Source organism: Cavia porcellus, unplaced genomic scaffold, assembly GCF_034190915.1.
Source record: "Cavia porcellus strain 051 isolate PalLab524CR breed Dunkin Hartley unplaced genomic scaffold, mCavPor4.1 scaffold_9, whole genome shotgun sequence".
NCBI lineage: Eukaryota > Metazoa > Chordata > Mammalia > Rodentia > Caviidae > Cavia > Cavia porcellus.
In genome coordinates, this window is record NW_026947492.1 from 55451572 (window position 1) to 55476691 (window position 25120).

At 38.9% G+C, this 25120-nt stretch overlaps 1 protein-coding gene and 1 pseudogene across 8 annotated transcripts in view; one reads left to right on the top strand and one right to left on the bottom strand.

Moving 5' to 3' along the window:
- Nucleotides 1-5025: 5025 nt before the first annotated feature.
- LOC111756383 (SPARC-like) lies at nucleotides 5026-5585 on the bottom strand (annotated as a pseudogene).
- A 1984-nt stretch (nucleotides 5586-7569) lies between these two features.
- Alg8 (ALG8 alpha-1,3-glucosyltransferase) overlaps nucleotides 7570-25120 on the top strand; it is a 36972-nt gene continuing 19421 nt past the window's right edge. For 5 of the 8 annotated variants that reach the window (XR_010049828.1, XM_003468590.5, XM_063256417.1 and 2 more), the window contains exons 1-5: nucleotides 7570-7743; nucleotides 12483-12561; nucleotides 20830-21023; nucleotides 21541-21650; nucleotides 24248-24315. Coding sequence is in view for 6 of the 8 variants with exons in the window: in XM_003468590.5 (XP_003468638.2) it covers nucleotides 7610-7743; nucleotides 12483-12561; nucleotides 20830-21023; nucleotides 21541-21650; nucleotides 24248-24315 (585 nt within the window). In the remaining 2 variants the exon portion in view is untranslated. Of the gene's footprint in view, nucleotides 7744-8032; nucleotides 8688-12482; nucleotides 12562-20829; nucleotides 21024-21540; nucleotides 21651-22993; nucleotides 23378-24247; nucleotides 24316-25120 lie in introns of those variants that run through there. The other 3 variants (XM_063256413.1, XM_013151175.2, XM_063256416.1) reach the window with 3 other exon arrangements.

A 25120-nucleotide genomic window follows, 5' to 3' on the forward strand; every position in this document is an offset into this window, starting at 1 on the left:
TCTTGATCTGGCTTTGGTACTTCATATGTTTCTAGGAATCTGTCTATTTCTTCTGTGTTATCAAACCTTTGAGAGTTGGGCTGGGCATTTAGCTAGTAGAGGTTTTGGAAATAGGTGTTGATGATCTTCTGTATTTCTATTGGGTCTGTAGTGATTTCACCTTTTTCATTTCTTATTGCATGAATTTGAGCTTTTTCTTCCCCTTTTTAAATAAGGTTGGCTAGGGGCTTATCGATTTTATTTATTCTTTCAAAGAACCAACTCTTTGATTCGTTGATTCTTTGGATTGTTTTCTTAGTCTCTATTGCATTGATTTCTGCTCAGAATTTTATAATTTCCTCCCTTCTTTTGGCTTTGGGCTTGACTTGCTCTTCTTTTTCTAGCTGTTTGAGGTGTAGCATCAGGTTATTTATATTTGTTCTGTTTTCCTGATGTGGGAACTCAATGCAATAAATTTTCCTCTGAGGACAGCTTTCATTGCATCCCACAGATTCCGGTAAGTTGTACCTGTATTTTCATTTTCTTGTAGGTATTGTTTAATTTCTTCTTTAAGTTCCTCTGTGACTGATTACTCAAAAGTCTGTTATTCAGTTTCCATGTGTTTGTGGGATTTTTGCAGTATCTTTTATCATTAATTTCTAATTTCAAAGCGCTATGATCTGATAACATGCAAGGGATGATTTCAACTCTTTTGCATTTGTTTAAATATGTTCTGAGAGCTAATATATGGTCTATTTTAGAGAATGACCCATTTACTGCTGAGAAGAATGTGTATTCTGATGTTGTTGGATGGAACATTCTGTATATATCTATCAAGTCCATTTGTTTACAGGTCTGGTTCAGTTCTTTCTTTGCTCATTTTCTGTCTGGTTGATTTGTCCCTTGGTATCAATGGTGTGTTAAGGTCTCCTATTACAATTGTGTTACTGATAATTTAAGTTTTCATTTCTGTTAATAGTTGTTTTATATAACTGGGTGCTCTGGAGTTTGGTGCATATATATTTAAGATAATTATCTCTTCCTCTTGGAGTTTTCCCCTAATGAGTATGTAGTGACCTTCTTTGTCCTTTATGATCTTTGTTGGTTTGAAGTTCACATTGTCTGCAAACAGAATGGCTACTCCTGCTTTTTCTGGTTTCCTGTTGCATGAAGTATTGTTTTCCATCCTTTGACTTTCAGTCTGTGAGTATCCTTCTGGGTTAGATGAGTTTCCTGTAAACAGCATATGGTTGGATTTTGTTTCTTGATCCATTCTGCTAGTCTGTTTCTTTTGATTGGTGCATTGAGACCATTTACATTAATGGTTATAACTGTTATATGCTGGTTTATTGTTAACATGTTATCTTTCTGCTGTTGCATCTTTATCTTTCTGTTCTGTTTAATTATCTGCTTTGCTTAGTGGTTTTTTTCCTTTGTGTATCTAAACTGTCTCTCAATATTTTTTGCAGGGTTGGCTTGGTATTCATGAAGTTCTTCAGCTATTCTTTGTCATGGAAGTATTGTATTTCACCATCAATTTTGAATGATAGTTTTTCAGGGTACATCAGTCTAGGTTGGAAATCATTTTGCTTTAGGATCTGGAATACTTCACTCCATGCTCTTCTTGACTTTATTGTTTGTGCTGAGAAGTCTGCTGTGATTCTGATAGGTTTTCCTTTATAAGCGATCTGTCTTTTCTCTCTGACAGTTTTTAATAATCTATTCTTGTGTTGGATTTCTGAGATGGTGATTATTATATGTCTGGGTATAATTTTATTTTGGTTATGACTACTTGGAGTTCTGTAGGCTTCACTGAACCTGATGTCGGTTTCTGATCTTATGCTTGGGAAATTTTCAGCTATTACTTCTTTAAATATCCTCTTGACATTCTTTATGTTGTCCCCTTCTTTTTCATTAATCCCTATCAATCTTATGTTATTTTTCTTTGCATCATCTTGCAGTGTTGAATTGTTATTTCCTGATTCCTTGTTATTTTTAAAAGATCTTTCCTTTCCTGTTCACTAGCTGCAACCCTGTGTTCAAGGTCTGAAATTCTATCTTCACTTTCATTGAGACGGTTTTTACAGCTTTCAGTGGAGTTTTTTATTTCCTGTATATCTCTGTGAATCTGCATTATGTATTGTTTGTTTCTTATATTGCTCATCTAGGGATTCTATCTTTTTGTTTAGTTCCTCCAATTTTTTAACTGTGTTTTCTTTAGATATATTCAGAATCTCTTTCATTTGTTTTATCATTTCTTTTTTTACCTGGGAGATTATTTCGAGTTTGAATTCCTTTAAAGCTTCCTGGAGTTGCTTGTTTATTTCAGTAGCTATTATATCCAATATTTGAGGTGTATGGCATATATTTTCTTCTATATACATCGCTCCTAGGGTTTCTTGAGATGGGCTGGAGGTTGAGGTTGTAATTTGGTCTTTCGTTTTGTCATTTTCCTATATTTCTGTGTTTCAAGTGTTATTCGAAAGCTTCCTCAGGGTCTGTTGGAAATCCACTTCTATGTTTGCAGCTCCTGGAACCAGTGGCCATCTTCTGCCTGTTTAGAACTCCATAGTTCCAGATAAGCTGGGCTCCAAGGACACTGTGTGCCCACCTGCTTGCTGGAAACTCCACCGTTCTCCGAGCGCAGCTGGAATGGGGAGGCAGATGTAGGCGCCTCAGACCCACTTATCCACTTCACTGCACCCGGAAGCCTGGAGGGTCCCAAACAGTCTGGACTTGGGGCAGAGTGCACTGGACACTTACTGCAGGCCACGGAACCTCTGGAACTGGTGATGCTCGCCTGCTTGCTGAGAAATCCACAGTCCTCCAGACACACGGGGAGGCGGATGCAGGCGCCCCAGATCCGCCCAACCCTTACTCTGCACCCAGACGGTGCAAGAGTCCCAAATAGGCTGGGCTCCGGGATAGTGTGCGCCCGCCTGCTTGCTGGAAACTCCACAGTTCTCCGCGCATAGCCCGGGATCTCAACTTATTAAAAAGCTTTTTCATGGCAAGGGAAACCACTGTAAGACAGTGTAAGACAACCCACAGTGTGGGGAAAAAATTTTGCCACTGTTTCTCAGACAAAGAAATACTATCTAGGGGCCAGGGATTTAGCTCAGTGGCATAAGCACCTGCCTGGCAAGTGCAAGGTCATGAGTTCAATCTTTGGTACCACAAAAAAAAAAAAAAAGAATTACTATCTAGAATATGTAAAGAATGCAAAAAAAGGACCCCCCCCATTTAGAGACCCAATCCAAAAATAGGCATCTGAAATAAATAGACACATCTCAGATGAAGAATATATGAAAAAAAATATTTAACATAACTAGTCATCCAAGAGATGTAAATTAAAATGCTGAGATTCCATCTCTGGAAAGAATAGCCACTATCAAGAAATCAACCAATAACAAATGCTGGTGAGGTTAAGGAGGAAAAGAACCCTGCTTCACTATGGTGGGAGTATAGACTAGTGCAACCACTGTGGACATCATTGTGGAGATTCCTCAAAAAACTAAAACTAAGCTAGACATGGTGGCACACACCTGTAATCCCACCACTTGGGAGGCTCAGGCAGGAGGATCGTTGTGAGCTAGAGACCAGCCTGAAATGCATAGTGAGACTTTGTCTCAAAAAGTAAAAAAACAAAGCAAAACAAAACAAAACCTAGAGGTTCCAACCCAGCTATTCCCTTTTTTTGGTATCTTCCTGAAAGAATTAAAAGCATCATACCACTGTAGATATGCACACCTATGTTTATAGCAGCATAGTTTGTAATAGCTATATCTTGGAAACAGTCCAAATGCCCATCAACTAGTGAATGAATAAAGGATGCCCAGGGCCAGAGATTTAGCTTAGTAGTACAGTGCCTGCCTGGCAAACATAAGGTCCTGAGTTCAATTCCTGGTACTCCCCCCAAAAAATGCCCAAAATTACTTTTGGTATTGTGTGTCTCTTTTGGTTCCAAATGAATTTTAGAATTGTTTTCTCTAGTTCTGTGAGATATGCTATTAGAATTTTGATCGCAACTGCATTAAATCTGTATAACAATTTTTGAAGGATAGGCATTTCCACTATATTGGTTCTTCCTAGCCAAGAACAAAGGATATCTTTCCGTTTTCTTTTCTTTCCTTTTTTAAAAAAGAGAACAAAACAATAAAACAAAACAAAATAAAACAATGGGAATTATATTGGATTTCAAAAATAAGACAATAGAAAAACAACCATAGTTACTCTAATGCACATTTTTATCCTCTAAATAGATGCTCAGACCCCAGATACAGGCATGCAAAGTCAATCAAACAGCACAACACTAAGTTGTTTCTTTCCTTCAGTTGCCATTGTCTCAGAAATTTCAGGTGTGTGGCTTCTAATTTTATCTATAACTATGTCTCCTGGACTTGTTCTGAGTGAGATACAGCCATGCAAAATTAATTAAACAATGGAAGTACTAAGTTGTCTCTTTATTTCAGTTGCTAACATTTCAGTGTGACCTCCTTGCCTCTAAGCTCACCGGGCTCACAGAGGGTAGGGGTGGGAGGAGTAGCTTCCCTTTCTTCAGGACTGTGGCAGTGGGCTCACCTGGAAGGGTGAATTGTTTCTTTTTTTTTTTTATTATTAGTACCAGGGGTCGAACTCATGACCACATGCTTGCAAGGCAGGCACTTAGACTCGCTGAGCTAAATCCCCATCCCCCAAATTGTTTCTTTCTAATGGATTCACCATTACATTTCTAAAGTTCTGAAATGTCCAACAGACCATGGCCCCTGCTGAGCCCCCTGGGTTCCTCAGCCATCAGGGAACATCAATGAGCAGCCACCCCTCACCTCTGCACCACTCTGGGACTCTAGGATCTGAGAAACCCAGGTATCTAGCCCAATTTTCTGCACTGCAGGATGGGCACCCAATGCCAGAAACACCTGGGACTCAGCAACTGGCTGATTCAGAGGAACATAGGAAACTGTCAAGATGAAGGAGTAAGGTGCAATCTTAGATCTCAAATCTGAGAATAAGTGCAGAAGACCAAGACACAAAAAAAATTAGAAGTCACACTCTGAAATTGTCCTCATCCCTTTTATACAAGGCCACTAGGACATTTTTGAGCCAATCTTGTATGTGCTTGGGAAATTCAGTCAGCTGAGAGTCTAGGCAGTGGGGGAAAATGGATTTGCAAGGACTGATGTAGTCCAAGAAGAAGTTGTGGCCTTTCTTGGTGCCCTCCAGGGTGCACTCTGTAGCAAAGAAGTGGCAGGAGGAGTCAATGGTCTTGTTATTACTGCCTACCTCCTCAAGCTCACCAATAGAGGTTAGGCAGGTGATAGGGTCCTGGCACATGCACATTGGTATATCAGTCTCACCTAGGTTGCCCACTGTGCCATGTTTGCAGTGCTGGTTCTAGCAGACATTTTCAGCCACCTCCTCTATGATTTCCTTAGCACCTTCCTCAATCAAATTCTTCAGCTAGACAGGATTGGTTCCCAGGACTGGCTTTCTTGGCCACAGTTTCACCTACCACCTCTTGTCTCATCTGGCAGGATTTTCTACTGCTGAGGGTTAGCCAAAGCCCTCCTGATCAGGTAAAAGAAAAAGAAGAACCAGGCCCTCATGGTGCTGGGAACTCCCAGTGACAGGCAGGCAGCAGGCAGAGCACACTCTGATCAGTTTAGAGGTCAGCAGGAATATTCTTCTCTGTTAAATCCTGGTAGTGATTTCCAAGGTGATGATCAGGGTCTCATCTGACATAATAAAGCATATCAGTGCTTTATAGAGCAAATTAAAAAGAAGGCAAGAGTACAGTGACTTCACAGTCTCACCTACTCAGAAGGCTGAGGTGGGTCACTTGAGCCCAGGAGTTCAAGACCATCCTAGACAACATAGCAAGACCCTATGTCAAGCAAAATAAAAAAAGACAAAAAATTTAAAAACCATGCAGTGCGTTGCATATTCAGCAGTTGCCTTAAGATAAATAACTAGACTGCTGGTACAATCTCTGAATGATAACACTGTGTCAATTTAGTTTTGGATATATTGAGTTTGAGGTTTGTAGTAAACAGAATAATAGCCACAGATATTCATGTCCTGCTCCCTGGAATTTGTAAATGTCATTTTATATGGCAAAAGAGACTAGAGATGTAACCAAATCAAGAATCTTAAAATGAGGATTGTCCTAGATTATCCAAGTGGTCCCTCAATACAATTTCAAATATCCTTCACAAAAGAAGCAGGAAGAGATTCTTCCCCAGAGAAAGACCTTACTCCAAAAAGAAGGGTAGTAAGGATGAAAGTGAGTTTGGAATGTTGTAAAAAGGCCAGGGAATTCAGACAAGTCTTAAACTCTGAAAAGGGCAAGAAAACAGATTCTTGAGTTTCCACAAGGAACCAACTCTAATAATACTCGACATTAACTCAGAGAGATCTTGACTTCTAGTCTATAAAACTCTTAAAAGAATAAAGTTGTCTTCTTTTAAGCTACAAGTTTATGGGAATTTGTTATAGTAGCAAAAGAAAACTATTGTTTAAATGCTTTTAGGAGGACTGGAGATGTAGCTCACAGGTAAGAGTTCTTGCCTAGCCTGTGTGAACCCTGGGTTTGATCTCCAGCACTACAAGAAGAACAGAAGTAAAAAAGAGGAAGGAAAAGAAAAAGAGAAAAGGAAGGGGTAACATCTAAGAGATGTCAAGTGGAGATAAGGGATTGGAGGTGAGAAAAAAGGGTTGGGCTTGAGATATAAATTTGACCATCGTATATACGTAGATGGAAAGGAAGCTGTGGAAGAGTGTAAACTCATGTTACTACTTACTTCCTATGCATATTTTATCATGGTACTTAAGTTTTCTGACACATTATTAAGCACTTCCTGTGCTCTACAGCACATCGAGCAATTTACATGCATTCTCATACTCCTTATAAAGACTCTGCATGCTAAAAATCCATTTTTTATCTCCTACCTACAAAAACCCCTAAATTTAAGTTATCTAAAATTATGCAACACAAGTGGAATAAGATTAATCCCATTGCTTGTGCCTCAGCCCGCATAGTTCAGGTACTAGCAGCACTCACATGGTCTAAGAGTTTGTTAGACCTACCTACTGAATTTTAACAAGACCCTCCGGTTATCTGTACATCAAGTGTCAGTAGACTGCAGTCTGACTCTACAGTTCTACTCAGGCAGGTGCGAGAAAACTATTCAGCATCCTAGCAGCACATAACGATTCCCACCTGTGTATCTCCGTTCATGCCTTTCACTACTTTAATTTCATTCTCTATGTCAGGCACTTCCGCAATATTTTCAAGTACTTTTATGTACTGCAACCAACAGATAACAATGTCTCCTCCTTTAGCACTCTAAGCGTCTCTAGGATAAGACAGTGTTTTTTTTTTTCACCTAGTATTCAGACGATCTGCCACTATTTGAATGGAAGTATTAATTAGCAAATAAATCTGTCGACACAAAAGCCCGCGCAGGCGCAATAAGACCCATCCAACTAGGCTCCAGACTAGCGGCGGAAAGATGGTAAGCGGGAAGTTTAAATGTCTCAGCTGGACTCTACTCGAAAGAACGGCAGGGCGCATGCGCACATTTCGCCGGCCCGGCCTCAAAGATCCTTTCCCGCATGCGCGGGAGCCCGGATGTGGCTCAATTGGTTGAAAACGCGCGGCGGTGCAGCGATGGCGGCGCTCGGAACTGTAAAGGGTAGTGGCAATTGGTTTTTGGCTTTGGCGCTCGGAGTGACGCTCCTCAAATGCCTTCTCATTCCCACCTAGTAAGGATTGCACGTTCCTGTGCTGGGCGAGGAGACCCCGGGGGTGGGAAGGGCGGAAGAAGGGTGTGTCTACTCCCGAGTGTGAGAAGCAAAGGGAAGTTCAGGTAGCATGCTTTTACAGAGCTTCCCGCCGCTCGGATTGTTACTTGACCTGAGAATTAAAATATCACCCTGGCTAGCCAGGTGCTGATGTAGCGCTTTTTTACTTGGGGAACGTTACTTTTAAGGTTTCTGAGGCTTAGAATCTTATCCTTCATTTGCAAATTAAAAACACCTGCCATTTACTCAGGGGGTATTGTGAGCTGCATATCATACCAAATGGAGATACAGTGGAGAGCAAGATATTTCTGGATCTCGTGCTCTGTGGAGTTGATGGGAGCACACAAACAGGAAAGTTTCAAATTGTATGGAAGACCTATAAAGGAGTTGGATGCGGTAGCGCACCTGTGTAATCTCTGCGCTGCAAAATTGAGGCAGGAGACTCAGGAGTTTGAGCCCGGCCTGGGCAATTTAGGGATTTAGAGAGAGCCTGTCTGAAAATGAGAGATCTATGAAGGAAATAAGAATGACTACGTGGCAAAGTTTTACTCCTCTTGTAGAATGTGATGTTTGAGTCAAAATCCGAAGTGTAAAAAAGAATGAACTGCTGGTGTGGTGGCAGATGCCAGTAATCCCAGCACTTGGGAGGCTAAAACAGGAGGATCACTGTGATTTTGAGACTGTCCTAGGCCATGTAGAGAGTTCAAGGCCAGCCTGAACTGCATATTGATACCCTGTCTCAAAAAGAGGGGAAAAAAAAAAACCCACCAGAATAAGCAATATGAAAAGCAGCTCAGGCGTGGGAAAGTTAAGTGCAAAGGCCCTATGGTAAGAAAGAACTCGATAGCAGTCTAGGAAGAGAGGCCCGTGGATGAAGAGCAGTAAAGGAGGAAAACTGGCACAGGGTAAGTGGGCAGATCACACAGAGTTATAAAAACTATTTAGACTGTTGTGTGAAAAAGGGTTGCAGGACTGAGAATGAAAGTGTGGGAACAAGGAACTACCACGAAATGATGCCGGTTCTGCCTTCCCCTCATCATTCGTGACTCTTGTTTTTAATTTTACCCTCATTCTTTTTCTCCATTCTCTCCAGACCCTCCTTCCTAGCTCACAGTTTGCTTTATGGCACTCCCATTCAGGCTCTTAATGATCTCTTGGGTGTGAGAGAGCCACTATGTATAGAATATATGTCCAAGCAGATTCTAAATATATAAACATTGCAATATAAAGATTCAGTAAATAATATGCAGACTTGGAAAAAGACCCACTTGAAAAAGTGGGTATTGGTCAACAGAAAGCATAGCTAAAAAGCAGGAAGCATCTTTCTGTTTCCACATAAACTGGAAAAAACGTTCTAAATGTAAGAAACTCATACATCACAATAAATGGAAATTTTTTGTTTCTTTGAAAAATATAGGTCTGTATGAGATACTGTTTCTTACTTTAGTTGCTGCAGCCTAGAAATGTAGTCTCAGGGTTATTAAAATTCTGCCTTTGGTCTAGAATTAAGAACATATTTTCCTAAGATAGGTTCCTAATTCAGCTCTCCCTTTCACTCTAGCTGTCATGTTCAGTCAAAGTTCATGCTTCATGGCTTTACATTGAAACCCGATGTTTCAGACAATGAAGGACCACACATCAGTAGTGCTGTAAGGCTATATTACCTAGTGATGTCATAACTTTCCTAGAGGTACAAGTTTGCTCTTTGATACAGACAAATTGCTCAAGGATGCATTTCTTGGAAAGTGTCTTGTCATTAAGCTATTTGGCATTGAGGTTTTGTTGTTGTTGTTTTGTTTTGAGACAGGGTCTAGCTTTGAACTCTATATGTATTATAGCCCAGACTGGCCTTGAACTTCTTGGCAGTCTGAGTCCTCTTGCCTCAGACTCACAAGTGCTGGGATTATAGGTGTGCATGGACACACTCAGCTTTCTGGTTTTGATTTTTTCAAAAACTTTCAACAAGGTAAAATTATTATTTTTTAAATTCTTGCCTTATTCAGCAATTACAAAAAGAACTGGCGGTACTACAAGGTTGAAGTTCTTTCTCTTTGATGTAGATTTTTGTTATGCCATTATGAATTTTTTTGTTTGGTTGACTTTTTGAGAGGGGGGGGTCTTACAATGTAGTTTAAACTAATCTTGAGTGAACTGTTGCCCAGACTGGCCTCAGACGAGTGGTGATTCTCCTGCTGAGATTGCAAGCTATCACAAACTTAACAGTTTCCAACAAGAAATTAAAAAAAAAAAAAAAAATAACAACCTTCTCCCTAAAACACTGAAGGAAATCAATATATTACAGCTAAAAAATGTACTCAAACTCCCTCAAATCTTCTAAATGCTGTCTTCAAAAAAGTAAAAAAGTTACTATGAAATAGGAATGATCAGAGAATAGAGAATGTAAAAGTAGAAAATATAATTAAAATTTAAAAAAGATAAATTGAGCAAATCTTCCAGAGTACGAGAGAAAAGATAATTATCTTTTCAGAAAAACAAAACAAAGGATAGAGATAAATAAGTTTCTTGAAGACATTTGATTGCCTACCATAAAGAAAACATACTCTCATTGAAACATAAACCTCAAAATTTCAGAATGCTAAGAATAAAAACAAAGAACAGTTTCCAGAGATCAAGAGAAAAATAAAGGATTGCATGTACCAACTCCCCATCATGAGTGTAGTCGTGTACTACAAACGTATTAATAAAAGTTAAGGACTGTAAAAAAGAAAACATGAACATTAAAACTAGTGAGCAAGCTCTTAAAATTTTGAAAGTACTTTTCAGCCTAGACTCTGTATGCAGTGAAGTAAAATACTGTGTATTAAGCACAAGTCATTAATAGTACATCTCACTGAATTTTTGCAAAATGAATATGTCTGTAAATACCATCTGGATTAATATGCAGAGTTTCATCGGAAGCCTTTAATAGTTTCCTAGCTTTTTCTCTATCCCCATCTCCCCAAAGGATTAATCTTATGATTTTTACCTCTTTTTTTTGGGGGGGGGGATGGTTGTTGACTTTGTGGTTGTTTTTCTTTTTTTTTTTTTTTTTTTTTTTTTGTCTTTTTCTTTTTTTATCGGTACCGGGGATCGAACTCACGAACACCTGCTTGCAAGGCAGGTGCTTATGCCGCTGAGCTAAATCCCCAGCCCCTTCTTTTTTTTTTTAACTTGTGGAAACTGTTAAGTGACTTCACTTTGTGATGGCAAAGGCCTGTAATCTCAGTGGAGGATCACTACTAGTTTATATTTGGGGGGTTAATAAGGAATCATTCAGTGCATTCTCTTAGATTTGGTTTCTTTCAATTAAAATTGAATTTATTGTCACATAGTTATTTTTGTCACTATATAGCAGCAGTTCTCAAGCTTTTTTAGTCAGCGTTACTTAATTTCATAAAAATCACTGACACAGGGATAGCTGGGCAGTTAGCTCAGCAGCGTAAGTGCCTGCCTGACAAATGTGAGGTCATAAGTTCAACCCACGGTACAAAAAATAAAAATAAAAATCACTGACATGGTGTGGTGACTTAAGACGGGAGAATTGCAGAGAGCTCAAAGCCAGTCTGAACTATGGGGCAAGACCCTGTCTCAAACAAATAGAATCATTGAGGCTCTAAAAAGCTATGTGTTTGTGTAGGCTCCAGAATAGATATTTACCATTTTAGAAATTATAATAAGATAATTATATAAAGCCAGCAGTATATGAATATTTTTGTTATACTTGAAATGAAAATTGCTGAGTTATCAGTTCAGAGTGGTGACTGTTGAGAATTTCTAAGAAATTCTAGTGACATTGTCTTAGAAAGTTGGAAGTGTCTGTCTCTAGAACTCAGGAAAAAGACCAAAATAATATATAGCAATTCAGAAATTGTCATTATGTAGTTGATAGTGGCACCAAAAAGTATAAATAATATTGTTCAGAGCAGAGTGAATTGCATTAAAAAAAAAAAAAAGGACCAAGAACTGAACCTAGGGAGACAAAAATAAAGGAGTGTTCTTAATCTTCTATGGCTGAGGCTTAGGAGAAATATTCTCTAGAAAGATTTATGAAACATACTGGAAAGGGTAAAATGGGCTTTGTTGTATAGCATATTGGCTTTCGAGAGTGATATTATGAGCTGACCTTGTGTTAGGTGGTGGTATAGACACAGAAGAAGTACAGCATTGACAAAACTGTTCTGCTACAGATGGGAGATACTTGGACATACAGTATTTATATGTAGTGACTCTCTAGTGATTATCTATCCTGATGGGGAGTGACGACTTCTAACATTAGGGGTATATTGAGATGCTATTTATAGATAGTAGATAGGGAGAATTTGGAGACACGGAAAGGCAGGACAGGGACTGTTTTCCTCTTTCCTGTGGCAAGCCATTTCTCAAGATCCAGCTTCTTGTGCGTGAGGCTTTTTCCAGATAATACATTATGTTAGTTTGTTTGTGTGTGTGTGTGTGTGTGTGTGTGTGTGTGTGTGTAAGTTCTGTGTCAGCTTTTTAAATAGCTATGAGATCCAACAACTTTCCTGAAGGTCTGCCATTCTGAGATGTTTCAGGAATATGTAATGCCTATTTGTGTCTTTATAGGATAGGGAACCGCGATTATTTAGAGGGTTTCAAGCCATTCAAAAACATAACTGTGGAAATTAAAAATTGACAAAGGTTTTAAAATCTAATTTTGTTTACCTAATTGCCTTGAGTAGCCATTCTACAGATTTTGAAGTACACCGAAACTGGCTTGCTATCACTCACAGTTTGCCATTATCACAGTGGTATTATGAGGTAAGTTGTAATTTTCATGTTTTGTAGATCATATATATATATATATATATATATATGTATATATATATGTATATATATATATGTATATATATATGTGTATATATATATATATATATATATATACACACATACATATATATGTATAACACATAAATGTTATTCAGTAAAGCGGAAAGCAGATTTATAAGGCTGGGAGGATAGTAGCAATAGAGTGCTCATTAGTAAGTACAAGGCCCTAAGTTTGATTGTCAACACTAGAAATTCTGTATAGTTACAGATATAGTTAATCTTTATAGACAGACATGATGGCACATGCCTGTAATCTCAGTATGTAAGAGGCTGAGGCAGGGAGATCCCTGTGAATTTGAGGCCTGCTTTGGATACGTAGTTCAAGGTCAGCCTAAACCACATCGCAAGACCCTGTCTTCAAAGCAAAAATTAAATTAATCTTTATAAAAGTTGTATGCTAAGCCAGATAAAACATGATTGGAATGTCATCACTTTGAAGGCTGAAGCAGGATTGTGAATTCAAGGTCAGCCCAGGCTACAGTAACAAGTTATAGGGCAGCCTGGACTATATAGTGAGACCCTGTCTACAAAAAAGAGTTTTGTTCATTTCTCAATTCTGTTCTTCTGGTTTTCTTTGCACTACACAATTAATGCATTCATTGTAGGAAGTTGTTACATATACATAACACGTCTTAGCCCTTTGTGCTCTGTCTCCTTATTTCAAAATGAATTTGCCAGCCAGGCAGAGTGACTCACATCTATAACTCCAGTTTCTTGAGAAGCTTAAGGTAAGAAAATCACAAGTTTATGGCCACCCTGGGCTGCTTAGCAATGCCCTGTCTCAAAAATAAAATCGAAGCTGGGCGCGGTAGCTCACACCTGTAATCCCAGTACTCGGGAGGCTGAGGCAGGAGGATCATTGCGAGTTTGAGACCAGCCTAGGCTACAAAGTGAGCTCAAGGCCAGCCTGAACTGCATATCGAGACCCTGTCTGAAAAAGACAATAAAAAAATAAAATAAAATCGAAAAGGCTGGAGGTGTAGTTCAGTGGCAAGAGTGCTCATCTAGCATGTGTGTGGCCCTGGGCTCAGTCCCCAGTGTAACCAAAATTTCTCAAGCTTTAAATTCAGAATTATAATATCCACTATGCTCTTTGAAGGAATACTGGAGTGGGAAAGAAGAAAAATTGGATTCTAGGTAAGGCTTCCCACTAACTATATAGTCAGCGAGTACTTCATCTTTGCCAGGATTTAGCTTAGTGGTATAAGTGCCTGCCTGGCGAGTGCAAGGTCATGAGTTCAATCCCCAGTACCAAAAAGGAAAAAAAAAAGATAACTTCATCTTTGTAGGCTAAGGCCTCACTTGGAACATGAAGATTTAAAATGAATCACTTCCAAGCTCTTGGTCTATTCCTTACATTTTGTAATTTTATTAGGAAAGGAAAAATCAAATTTGATATATAGGTACCATATAATATATATAATATTCTCCCCTATTATTAAAAAAAACCCTAAATTACATGTGATACTTCATCAACAACAGACATTACCTCAGAAATCTTGATCAAAAGCAATTCTTTGCTGTCAGGAAATTTTTTTTTTTACCGGTACCAGTGATCGAACTCACGACTGCGTGCTTGCAAGACAGGCACTTATGCCATTGACCTAAATCCCCAACCCAGGAAAAAAATTTTTTTTTATTTAAGGAGAAAAAGAAAAAAACAGAAAAAGGGTACAAGTAATACAAAATTTAAAAAATAAACAGAAATCACTAATTAATAGATTACATATTCTCATCTTAGAAATAGTTGTTCGGGGCTTGGGATTTAGCTCAGTGGCATAAGCGCCTGCCTTGCAAGCAGGCAATCGTGAGTTTGCTCCCTGGTATCGATAAAAACGAAAAAGACAAAAAAAAAAAAAAAAAGAAATAGTTGTTCAAGTTACAAAATTGAAGCATATAAAGTGGACTTTCAAACAGTGAGAGTACAAACAGTTTTGTTCAATGATACAAAAAAACTCAGTAATATGGTTATCTATCTTATACACTTAAACATATTTGCAGTTAAAAGCTTTAGAGCACTTTCTTTTCTTTTCTTTTGTACAATGAGTTACACATTTTGGGTTTTATTACTCCCACAGTTCTTATTACTTTTTTTGAAGAGAGTAAAACCAAATGCGACATATCAGAACAGAGTCAGTCAAAACAAAATGATGGACATAATAGATAATGTAAAAACAAAACACAAAGTGATCAACAATGGTTACCATACTGCCTCTTGCTATTTTAAGAAGAATTGCCAGTTATAATAAAATTGAACAAAACAGTAAAGGATAAAACCAAAGCATTAGAGACATTACAGGACTTTAAAAGAAGATAATAATCAACCGGAATGGCGTAATAATGAATCTAATTGTCTTCACAGTTTTGTCTATACTTTTGAACTTGGTACTATCAAGCAAAGCAGAATAGGGGAAAATCAGTCAAAACAAGATGGTGAGGGCAATACAGGATTTCAAATCAAGTTAATAGGAAATCAAAGTAGGTTACTATAATGTATCCTGCTATTTTTATTTTTCCCTTAATTAAAAAGATGAAAAAAGTAAATAATTTTTTTTAAAAAGGGGGGGATTGACATAAAAGAGGGCATAACAACAGAACAGCGCAGGTCAAAACATAACCATTTAAGCAAAATAGTGTTTCACCACAAGATATCCTGACATAAAAATAGTTACCATAGTGTCTCTTTCCTTGAAATCTTTGAGTATAACTTTGTATACTGTAGCACCAAACATATCAAGACACTATAAAACGATTCAAGAGAATGACATTATTACAAGGTATTTAGAACCAATTAACAGAAAATGAACAATGGTTTCTGTATAATCTCCTTGTCTATAAAAGTTTTTACTTACATTGTCATATATAATAAAATCCAATAAGATACAACCTTTTAAGACCGATGGAGACAGAAGAATACAAGTTTGATGGGACTTCAAAATAAGATGATACTAAATCAGCACTATTATGATGTCTTGTTTTCTCCAAAATAGCTGTTCCTACCATCTGATCTTCTCTGCCTCATTTCTGTTAAGCTCTTTTTCTGTCGTTGGTTATCAGTTTGTCTTCTTCATTTCTCTCTCTGCTCCATTCATTGTGGCCTCCCTGCCACTATTTCTGGAATCTTGGTATTTTTCTTTTTTAGAATATCCTGCAGTATTCTCTGTAAAGTTGAATTGGTGGTTGCAAATTCCCTTAGTTCCACTTTATCCTGGAAGCACCTTGTTTTTCCATCAATTTCCAGGGACAGTTGTGCAGGATATACCAATCTTGGCTGGAGGTTACTATCTTTCAAAGCTTGAATTATTTCTCCCCGCGCTCTTCATGATTTGATGGTTTGTGCCGAGAAGTCTGCTGTGATTCTGATGGTTGTTCTCTTGTAAGTGATCTGTTTCTTGTCTCAGACGGCTTTTAATATTCTGTTCTTATATTGGATTTCTGGAATTTTGATTATTATATGCCTGGGTGTGGCTCTGTTTGGACTGTAGGTAGCTTGGGTCCTATATGCCTCATACATCTGAGCATCTTTACCATTTGCTAAATTAGGAAAATTCTCTTGGATTATTTCTGTGAATAGCTTTTGTAGTCCATTTGTTTGTGTCCCTACTTCTTCTTTTATGTTCTTAATTCTTAAGTTATAGATCCTCTTATCATCTTCTAGCCTTTGTATTGTTGCTGTTTGTTTTTTTGTTACTTTTAAGAAGTTTTTCATTTCATGCTCCCATATTACAAATCTGCCCTCCAGTTCAGATAATCTATCCTTAGTTTCTTTTCAAGCTGTTATGCCAGTTTTCGATAGAGTTTTTAGTTTCCTGGTAATCTTTTTGAACCTGCTTCACGTATTCTATGTTTTCTCTATTTTCTCCATCAAACAATTCTCCCCTTTTTTTCTGTTCTTCCATTCCACCATCTGTTTTTTCTTGGGCGGTGTTTAGCATTTCTCTAACTATTCTACTTATATCTTGCTTTAGGTGGTTAATAACTTCATTCCTGAACTTGTCTATGAGGCTCTGGAGATAGCGCTTTATGTCTGTTGGTGCCGTGTCTAATATTGCATCTTTCTCAGGATTGGGGGCCAACGACCCTTTCTTGTTGCTCCCTCTTCCCATATTTTTTGTTCCTTTTATACAAGAGAATATAGGAAGCCCAGTTTTTTTCTCTTTGTCTGTCACAGTTTGTTTGAATTGCGCTGGCTAGGTGTTCCCACCTACTGCAGTGTACTAGGGAGACACACACCTGGGCAGCCTCTGCTGGGCCCACCCCTCCAGGTAAACCTACCAAAGGCTTCACTGCTCAGGTGCACCTCCAGGCCCTGGGACCTGGTTTGGGCTAGCCTACTGGGTCTTAGCGGCATCACGCAGGCCAGGCAGTCCCCACCAATCCCGCTTGAGAGGGGAATTTGTGACTGAAGTCACTGTAATAACCTGTTCCAGCTAGTCTGCCCGGTCCCAGTATGTCCTTTGCTGAAGCCTCCTATGGAGTGGTCCCCGATCCGCTCACTCACCGCAGGTTGATGCAGGGCTCCCGGCCAGTCCCTCTCTCAACTCCATTCACTGCTTCCCATTCTCAGAGCTTTCACGCCTCTCTCCTTGTCACAGCAGCGGCTGCAGGAAATTCAAATCACAGCTTCCAGTGGTGCACGGTCCAGCTTCCGCGCTGAGACCTATGTTCCTGTTATATCACCGGGATTGCATTTCCAGTTGGTTTCTCTTAGTTTAGTTCGTTCCTGGGTCAGCAAAGTATATCTCCCCTTGCTTAGGATTTCTCGCCCGGCACCATTCCTGGATTTTAAGTGCAGTTTCTCAGAGAGCCTCCGAAGCTGCTGCTATCTATCTGCTATGTTCTCCTGGAAGTCAGGAAAATATTTTTTAAGGCAAGCTTTTTTTGAGTTGTTGCCTTTTGGGTAATGTTTTTTGTATTGTTTTAGTGAAGTTACAGTGGTCCTTTGTACTGAGAAAGCCTAAGAACAATTGTCCCAGATGACTAGGTTTATTTTCACAAAATACTACTGCAGCAGCAGTACAGTACAGTTTGCATGTATGGGTATCTTTTAGGAGGAGTATTATGTGGACTAGTGGTCAAGCACTTGGCCTGGATTTAACTTCAGCCTCTGCTACTTTTTTTTGTTTTTAGGACAGGGTCTCACTATATAGAACCTGGCCTCAAACTTGCAGTAATCCTTCTATCTCAGCTTCCAGAGTACTAGAATTCCAGGCATGCACCACAATGTCCAACTTAGCCTCTGCTACTTACACTGGGCAATCATGGGCAAAGCATTTGACCTCTCAAAGCCTTACTGTTCCCAATTATGAAATTATAATAATTATGAAAGGGAAGGACTGTAGTGTGTCTGAAGCATTTAGCACAGTGCTTGGAACAACAGCTCTCTGTAAACATTAATGAATGAATGACCCTCAGACTATGAGTGAAAAGGCTATCTTGTCATTTCCCTGTTTTCTCTCTCTTCCTTCTCAGTCTCCTCTAATTCTTTGACATCTACATACTCCTTAAAAAGCTGACTCTCTCTGGGGTTCTGTTTGTCATCCTTTTCTTCTTTACAGCTCTAATTCCTTTGAGAGGTTGTCTCCTAACTTTCAGTATTGCCTATTTGTACTCCTACAACCATATTTGTGGTTCTCTGTTTTAGATAGAAAATGTTTATAGCTGATTTTTGTAGTAGTATACTTTTTCTTCTTGCCAACAAGGAGCAGAAACCAAGAAGCAAACCTAAATGATTTGGCAGGAGAGTCACAGTAGGAGATAAGACTGGAGAGAGGTGTGCAGCCAGTCAGGCAGGGTCCTCGTGCCATCCCAGGTTAGCAGACACGTGAAGAGCTGATTGCTTGTGGAGCCCTCCTTTACTGTGACTTTACCCTTTAGATTGACCAACCAGTTGGGAAAGATGCTAGAAAGATCCTTAGTAAATATACCTTTGTTTTGAATCTTCCCCATGTACACATTGGATTTTCAATATGTGAAGAAAGCTCTGTTGTGTTAGCTTCTTGAGCTAATAGGTTTGGACTCAGATTGAGATCCAGATTTGAGTCTCATCACTAACTCTTAGCTAGTGACTACTAATTGCTACATGACTTTCCAACAGCTGTTTAGATAAGAAGATGAACCCAGCTTGGCATATGACCCATACCTGTAATTTAAGCACTCAGAAGCCTGAGGCAGGAAGAGTTTTAGGCTGGTCTAGACTACATAGCAAGACCCTGTATCAAAAACAAAAAAGATGGCCCCCAGGCAGAAACCATTGAGGTCAAGAGGACCATCTGGGCCTAGTTTGGGAAATTTTGCAAGGAATAAGTGTGGTATACAGAGAACTTTTAAGTGTGTACCACCTTTACTGTTCACAGAACACTTGTCCTCCTCAGTAGGACCCCAAACCTCTGATGCTTCCCATTACCCATTTTGAAATAAATAACTATGAGCCAGGCAAGGTGTCCCACACCTGCAATCCCAACAGTCTGGAAGGCTGAGGCAGGAGGATTGAAAGTTCAAGCCTAATCTGGGCAACATACCAGCTTTGTGTAACTGGTCTCAAAAACAGAAAAAGAGGAGAGGAGACTAGAAATTTAATTAATTTATGTCAGTAAAGCAGGATTGAAAAAACTTGTGTGGTAAGATAAATGTTTATTAAAGGATAGGTTGACCTCTGACATTTCAAATTGTGGCTGAAAATTGCAAATGTTAAGTAAGTCCAAACTGAAATAGAATTTCTTAGAATTACATGAACAGTGTTTCTAAATTTTTTTATTGCCCATATCCTATCAGGAAATGCTTTTTGACCATTTCTTATACAATATGTCTTATAAATTATAAAACACTGCTCCATTAATATAGGATAAAAATAGAAATCTTAAAAGGGTGACATTTAAAATTAGAATTTCTAATTTTTCTTTGCATAGTTCAGTGGCCTATTTTGTTTATAGTCCACTTTGGAGGTCTGATATTAGAGAAGAAAATTTTCATAAAATAGAACTTAATGGGGGGAAGGGGTAGCCTGAGTGCCCTGACAGAAAGTCTTCGGGTTTGCTTCAGGCCATCTGAGTCTGCTATACTCTATCCCTACAGGAGGAATGAACGAGCTAGGCCTTCTCCAAACCTAAAGTTTTCATTTGCTCATTCGTGACTGTTCACTCATTTAACTAATGGTCACTTAATAATTATTTAGGAGCCAGTCGTGGTGGCTCACACCTGTAATTCCAGCACTCGGGAGGCTGAGGTGGGAGGATCCTTGCGAGTTCGAGACTAGCCTGGGCTACAAAGTGAGCTCAAGGCCAGCCTGAGCTGCATAGCGAGACCCTGTCTCAAAAAAGGAAAAAAAAATAATTACTTTAGGATACAATGACAAAGGATAGTTTTTATTCTAAAGGATACCAGGACCTAGTGAAACAAAGGATAAGTAGCATTTTTATAACATTTTGTTGTCGTACATAAATAGATTTTATATGTATTACTTCATTTAATCTTCGTGTCTCATTTTAGGAGAAGGGAAATTGAGTCTCTTAGAAAGAACTCAGAGCCCAGCTAGTGAATCATTTGTTTTGCTGCAGTTCCCTTTTTCCTTTTAATACCTAGCTGAGTAGAATTGTGCCATAACCAACTTTATTATTTCTAAGTTTCAGATTAGTCAGGCATGGTGGCACACGTCTGTAATCCCACACTTAAAAGGTTGAGGCAGGAAGATTTCCATGAGTTTCAGGCCAGCCTAGGCTACATAGCAAGACCCTGTCTCAAAAAGCCAGATAAAGAAAAAAAGTTTCAGATTCGTTTCCTTTGAAATATGTTTGACTCTGTTTGACGAAACTGAAGATCACATGGAATAACTTGGAAGACAAACTTTAGTGTTCTGTTCATTCTTACATAGGAATTGATGTGTATATTTAAGGCTTTATTTTATACTTTTTTTTCTTTTTGTTGCCACCTTTGTTGTTTTGGTTTTGGTGTTTGTTTGTTTGTTTTTGAGGCAAGGTTCATTATGTAGTTCAGGCTCACCTTGAACTCACTGTGTAGCCCAGACTGGCCTTGATCTCACAGCAATTCTGCCTCAGCCTCCTGAGTGCTACATAGGACATTGTTTTAAATGCAGTGTCATTTCACTGACATTTTTAACAACCACAAAGTGAAAAAGATAAGTCTTTGTGCCTTCTTTATTCAGTTACTTAGGATATGTTTTATCTTCTGTTTTTATCACAGGCAACCTCAGAGTGGACCTTGGATTACCCACCTTTTTTTGCGTGGTTTGAATATGTCCTGTCTCATGTTGCCAAATATTTTGACCAAGAGATGCTTAATATCCATAATCTGAACTACTTCAACTCAAGGACTTTACTTTTCCAGAGATTTTCTGTCATCTTTACAGACCTTCTCTTTGTGTATGCTGTTCACGAGTAAGTTTGAAAAATGTCGTTTTGTGCAGAAGTGTTAAGGAAATACAGTGTGAAGGAGTCTTAACTCACTGCTGTGTTAACTGACTGAGAGGAAACTTCATTATTTACATATTATTATGTTTTTTTTTTTTTCCCAGTGCTGGAAATCAAACCCCAGGTCTTGCTCATGATAAGCACATGCTGCATCCCTGAGTTATACCATCTTGCATGTTTTACTCTTGAGAACTGAAATATGTCTGCCCTTTCAATTTTCAAAATCCTTATTCTTTGTTTCCAAGTGGCTGTTTCTAAATTTTAGTTTTATGAAATGAAGACTTTGTTTCAGATCAGCATAGCCGATAGACATGGAACAGGCCCAGAGGTCTTTGCCTCTGCTGCTATCTTTTTAAGAAACTAGAATGGCAGGGACTGTTTGTCAGGAACGGCAAATAAAATCTGCCCTAGTGTACTCCACAGTAGCATTGTGATTCGCTAACAAACATTAAGTTTCTTCTTCTTTCCCAATGTGTCACCATAGGTGCTGTAAATGCGTCAATGGAAAAAAAGCAAGTAAAGAACTTACAGAGAAGCCGAAGTTCATTCTGTCTGCGTTACTGCTGTGGAACTTTGGGTTGCTGATTGTGGACCGTATCCTTGATGTGTTCTGTATACTATTTCTTTTCCTGGATAGCCTGAATCAAGATGGATTCTTTCTGTAATGATGACAATTAAATGTGAGATGCTTTTGGAAATGGGTATGGAGTAAGTTAGTGAGCTCCCAAAACCACTTTCTCCCCAGCTTATTTGGATTCTGATTATTAGAACACTTTGACCCCTAAAAAGTTACTGATGGAATATGAGAACCAGGTAAACCACCAGTAAAACCATTTTCTATTGAGATTTCTTAACTGTCTTTAGTCTAATACATATATTAAATGGTTTTATTAACACATTCTAAATTTTTAGAATAGGAAAGGGCTTATCATTCTGTTACATATGGGAAACAACCTGACTTTTGTACTTTTCTAGGAAAACAAATACTAGACAGTTTTCTGGTTTGTTTCTTTTTTAAGGTACCAGGAACTGGACTCAGGAACTCACACTTCCCATGCAAGTGTTATGCCACTGAGTTAAATCCCTGGCCCCTCTGGTTCTTTTTTTTTTTTTTAACTTTTTATCGGTACCAGGGATCAAACTCACAACTGCCTGCTTTCAGGGCAGGTGCTTATGCCGCTGAGCTAAATCCCCAGCCCGCCCCTCTGGTTCTTAAACATAAATTTTAGTCAGAAATTTTTCCAGGATAAGTCTGCTTTAAGAAAACTAGGCTGTGAGGCTGATACGCTCCTGTGATTCAGTACTCTGGGAGGCCAAGGCAAGAGGATCACAAGTTTGAGACCAGCCAGGGATGCCAGGGATGTAGCTCAGTACAGAGTATCCCGGGCAATCCCCAGTACCAGAACAAAACAAAGCAAACACATTTATGAGGAGTCCAAACTCGTAATATTTTTCTCTTTACCTATTAAGAAAGCATTTGCAAACTGTCTCAAGAAAATGTTTAAAAAGAGCTGAGGTGCCAGGTATGCTAGTGCACAACCGTAATCCAGCGCTCGGGAGGCTGAGGCAGGAGAATTGCTGCAAGTTGGATGCCAGCCTGGGCTACATGTGATCTCGAGGCCATCCTGAACAACACACAGAAACCCTGTTTTAAACAAGCAAACAAATAAATAGTAAATAACTAAATAAAATATTTTTAAAAAGGCAAGCTGAGAATGGAGACTCCTTTCCTGCCCCTGGTGGCCTCTGGTTGAGCTCTCGGTGTGCTTCCTGCCCAATGCTGGTGAGGGGAGAACACTGATCCAGGGCCATGAATGGATGACAAATCCACTATTGAACCATCAGGAGCACAGTCTGCATCCGAGAGAGAGCTTTGAGAAGCAACCACAGGCCTCCTTCCACCCCATTTGCTATGATTCTAAGCTAACATCTTACAGACATTTCCTGTGAAGGAAAGCTTCAGGTTGACAAAGGAGATGGAGTCGCCTGGGTCCACACCACCAATGACAGCATTCAAGGGGAATAGACAACCTTATCAGAAAGACTGTGTGCTTATTATTAATCATGACACTGGTGATTATGTTTTTGGAAGCATCATTCATGTGAAGAAAATGAGTTGAGAGCAGCAAAATCCAGGTCCCAATGGAGGAGCAGCCCACTCATCCCCCACAGCTGTCACAGCCACCACCAATGCCATTGAGAGCTCCACGAAAGCCTCCAGTTGGACCCAAAACTTCTCCCTTGAAGGACATCCCCTCATCTGATTCTTAGCTGGTGGCATCAAAAGAGAGCTAAGGGCTGAAGCTGACGTTACTGAGCAGGTGAGCAGCAGTGTTGAGAGCAGTTCCCCAGGCTCTTGACAGCTCCTCAGGAAGCAGTGACGACAGCTCCCACAGTGAATGAGGATGGTGGCCCAGGTCTCCCCACAGGTGTCACACAGCAGCCCTACACAGCAGGTCTGCATTACCAGTGGAACCAGCCAGCCATAAGGAAGCAACCAGCTATGAGCAGCCTCAAAAATGACCTGCAGTCAGGTGTGGTGGTACATGCATATGGCTGGTTTGTGACCAGTCTTCTGTTCCCAGTCTGTGTTCCTGCCCTTGAATTCCATTTATCAGAATCAAAGATTTTTATACTCAGAACTTTTAGTGTACATTAGCATATTTACTGGACTTAAAAAGACAAAAGCACTAGATACTTCCAGCTAGAATTCAGATCCCAATAGTTTCTGAATGATTTAGAGAGCACATTAAGCCAGTAGCCACGATGTTAATACATGTGACTCAGTTAAGTTGAGGCTTGCTTTTAGTTCCATGTGGATCCATCCTAGGTGTTCTTCATTCACTGGTTTTTAGCAGGGTGGGACTAGGGTAGGGATGTGAGTTCGATTCCCAGTACTCCCGCAATAAAACTCTTGTTCCTAAAGTTCGTTTTGCAGAATTATGAAATAGACATGCATGTTTACATTTATGTAGAATATTTGTGGTATAGTTTTTTGTTTATTCTCTTAAAAGATCACTATATTAATATAGAAATGAAGGTCAGTAATATAAAAAAACAAAAGAGCTGAGAATGGAGCTCAGTGCAAAGGTCCTGTGTTAAAATTAATTTGCAACTTCTGTACTTAGTTAGGTAGTCCAGTTCATTCTGAATTTAGTTTGTTCAATTGTCTTTCCTTGACATATGTCCAGATATTCATTTTCAGTACAATGGATTTTTATCTGGATTAATGCTACTCTCCATTGCACGATTATTTCAGGTAAACACGCAAGTACTTAATTAACCCCTCCCCCTTAGTATAGTTTTTTGCTTGTAAAGACTATATATAATGGGTGATAGGTAAATTTATGTGACCCACTGTTTACTTTTCAAGAGTTTTAGAAATTTTATTCAATATTTTCATAAATTCCAGTGATCTTTTTTGACAAAATTTTTCATTATTTCACAGATGAAAAGAGTATACTTTAGAAATTTAGAGTGTGATAGACCCGAATTAAACTTGTATTTCTGTGTTTGGTTGAGATAATTTCTTTAGGAACAGACTCTCCAGCAGTTTTACAATTTAATAATTAGAATAACTTTTGTTTTAGCAAAAGAAGCTTATAGAATAATGTAATGAAAAATATGGGATTTGAAATCAAATGGAGTTGAAATCCTAACACCAATGACCTATGTGACTCAGAAAAAGTTACAAAAATGCACTGGTCTCTTCAGATTAGTTACATATACTGTAATGTCTTACTAGTAGACCTTTCAAACATGCTGTCTCAGTATTATCCTACTTTTATTTTTTATTTTTTTGAGACAAGGTCTTGCTATGTATACCAGGCTGGCCTCAAACTCTTAGTGATCCTCCTGCCCTGGCCTCCTGAGTGCTGGGACTGTCCTTTTAAAAAAGAAGAAATCAGGAATTCAGACTTATGATCAATTCTTGTATACCATCATTCAGAATCTCTGGGATTGGGGTTTGGGAATCTCCCAGATAATTTTGAGAACTCTTGACTGAATGCAAGTCATTAAACTATCTTAGTTTTCTCATGAAAACTAAACATGAAATTTTTATT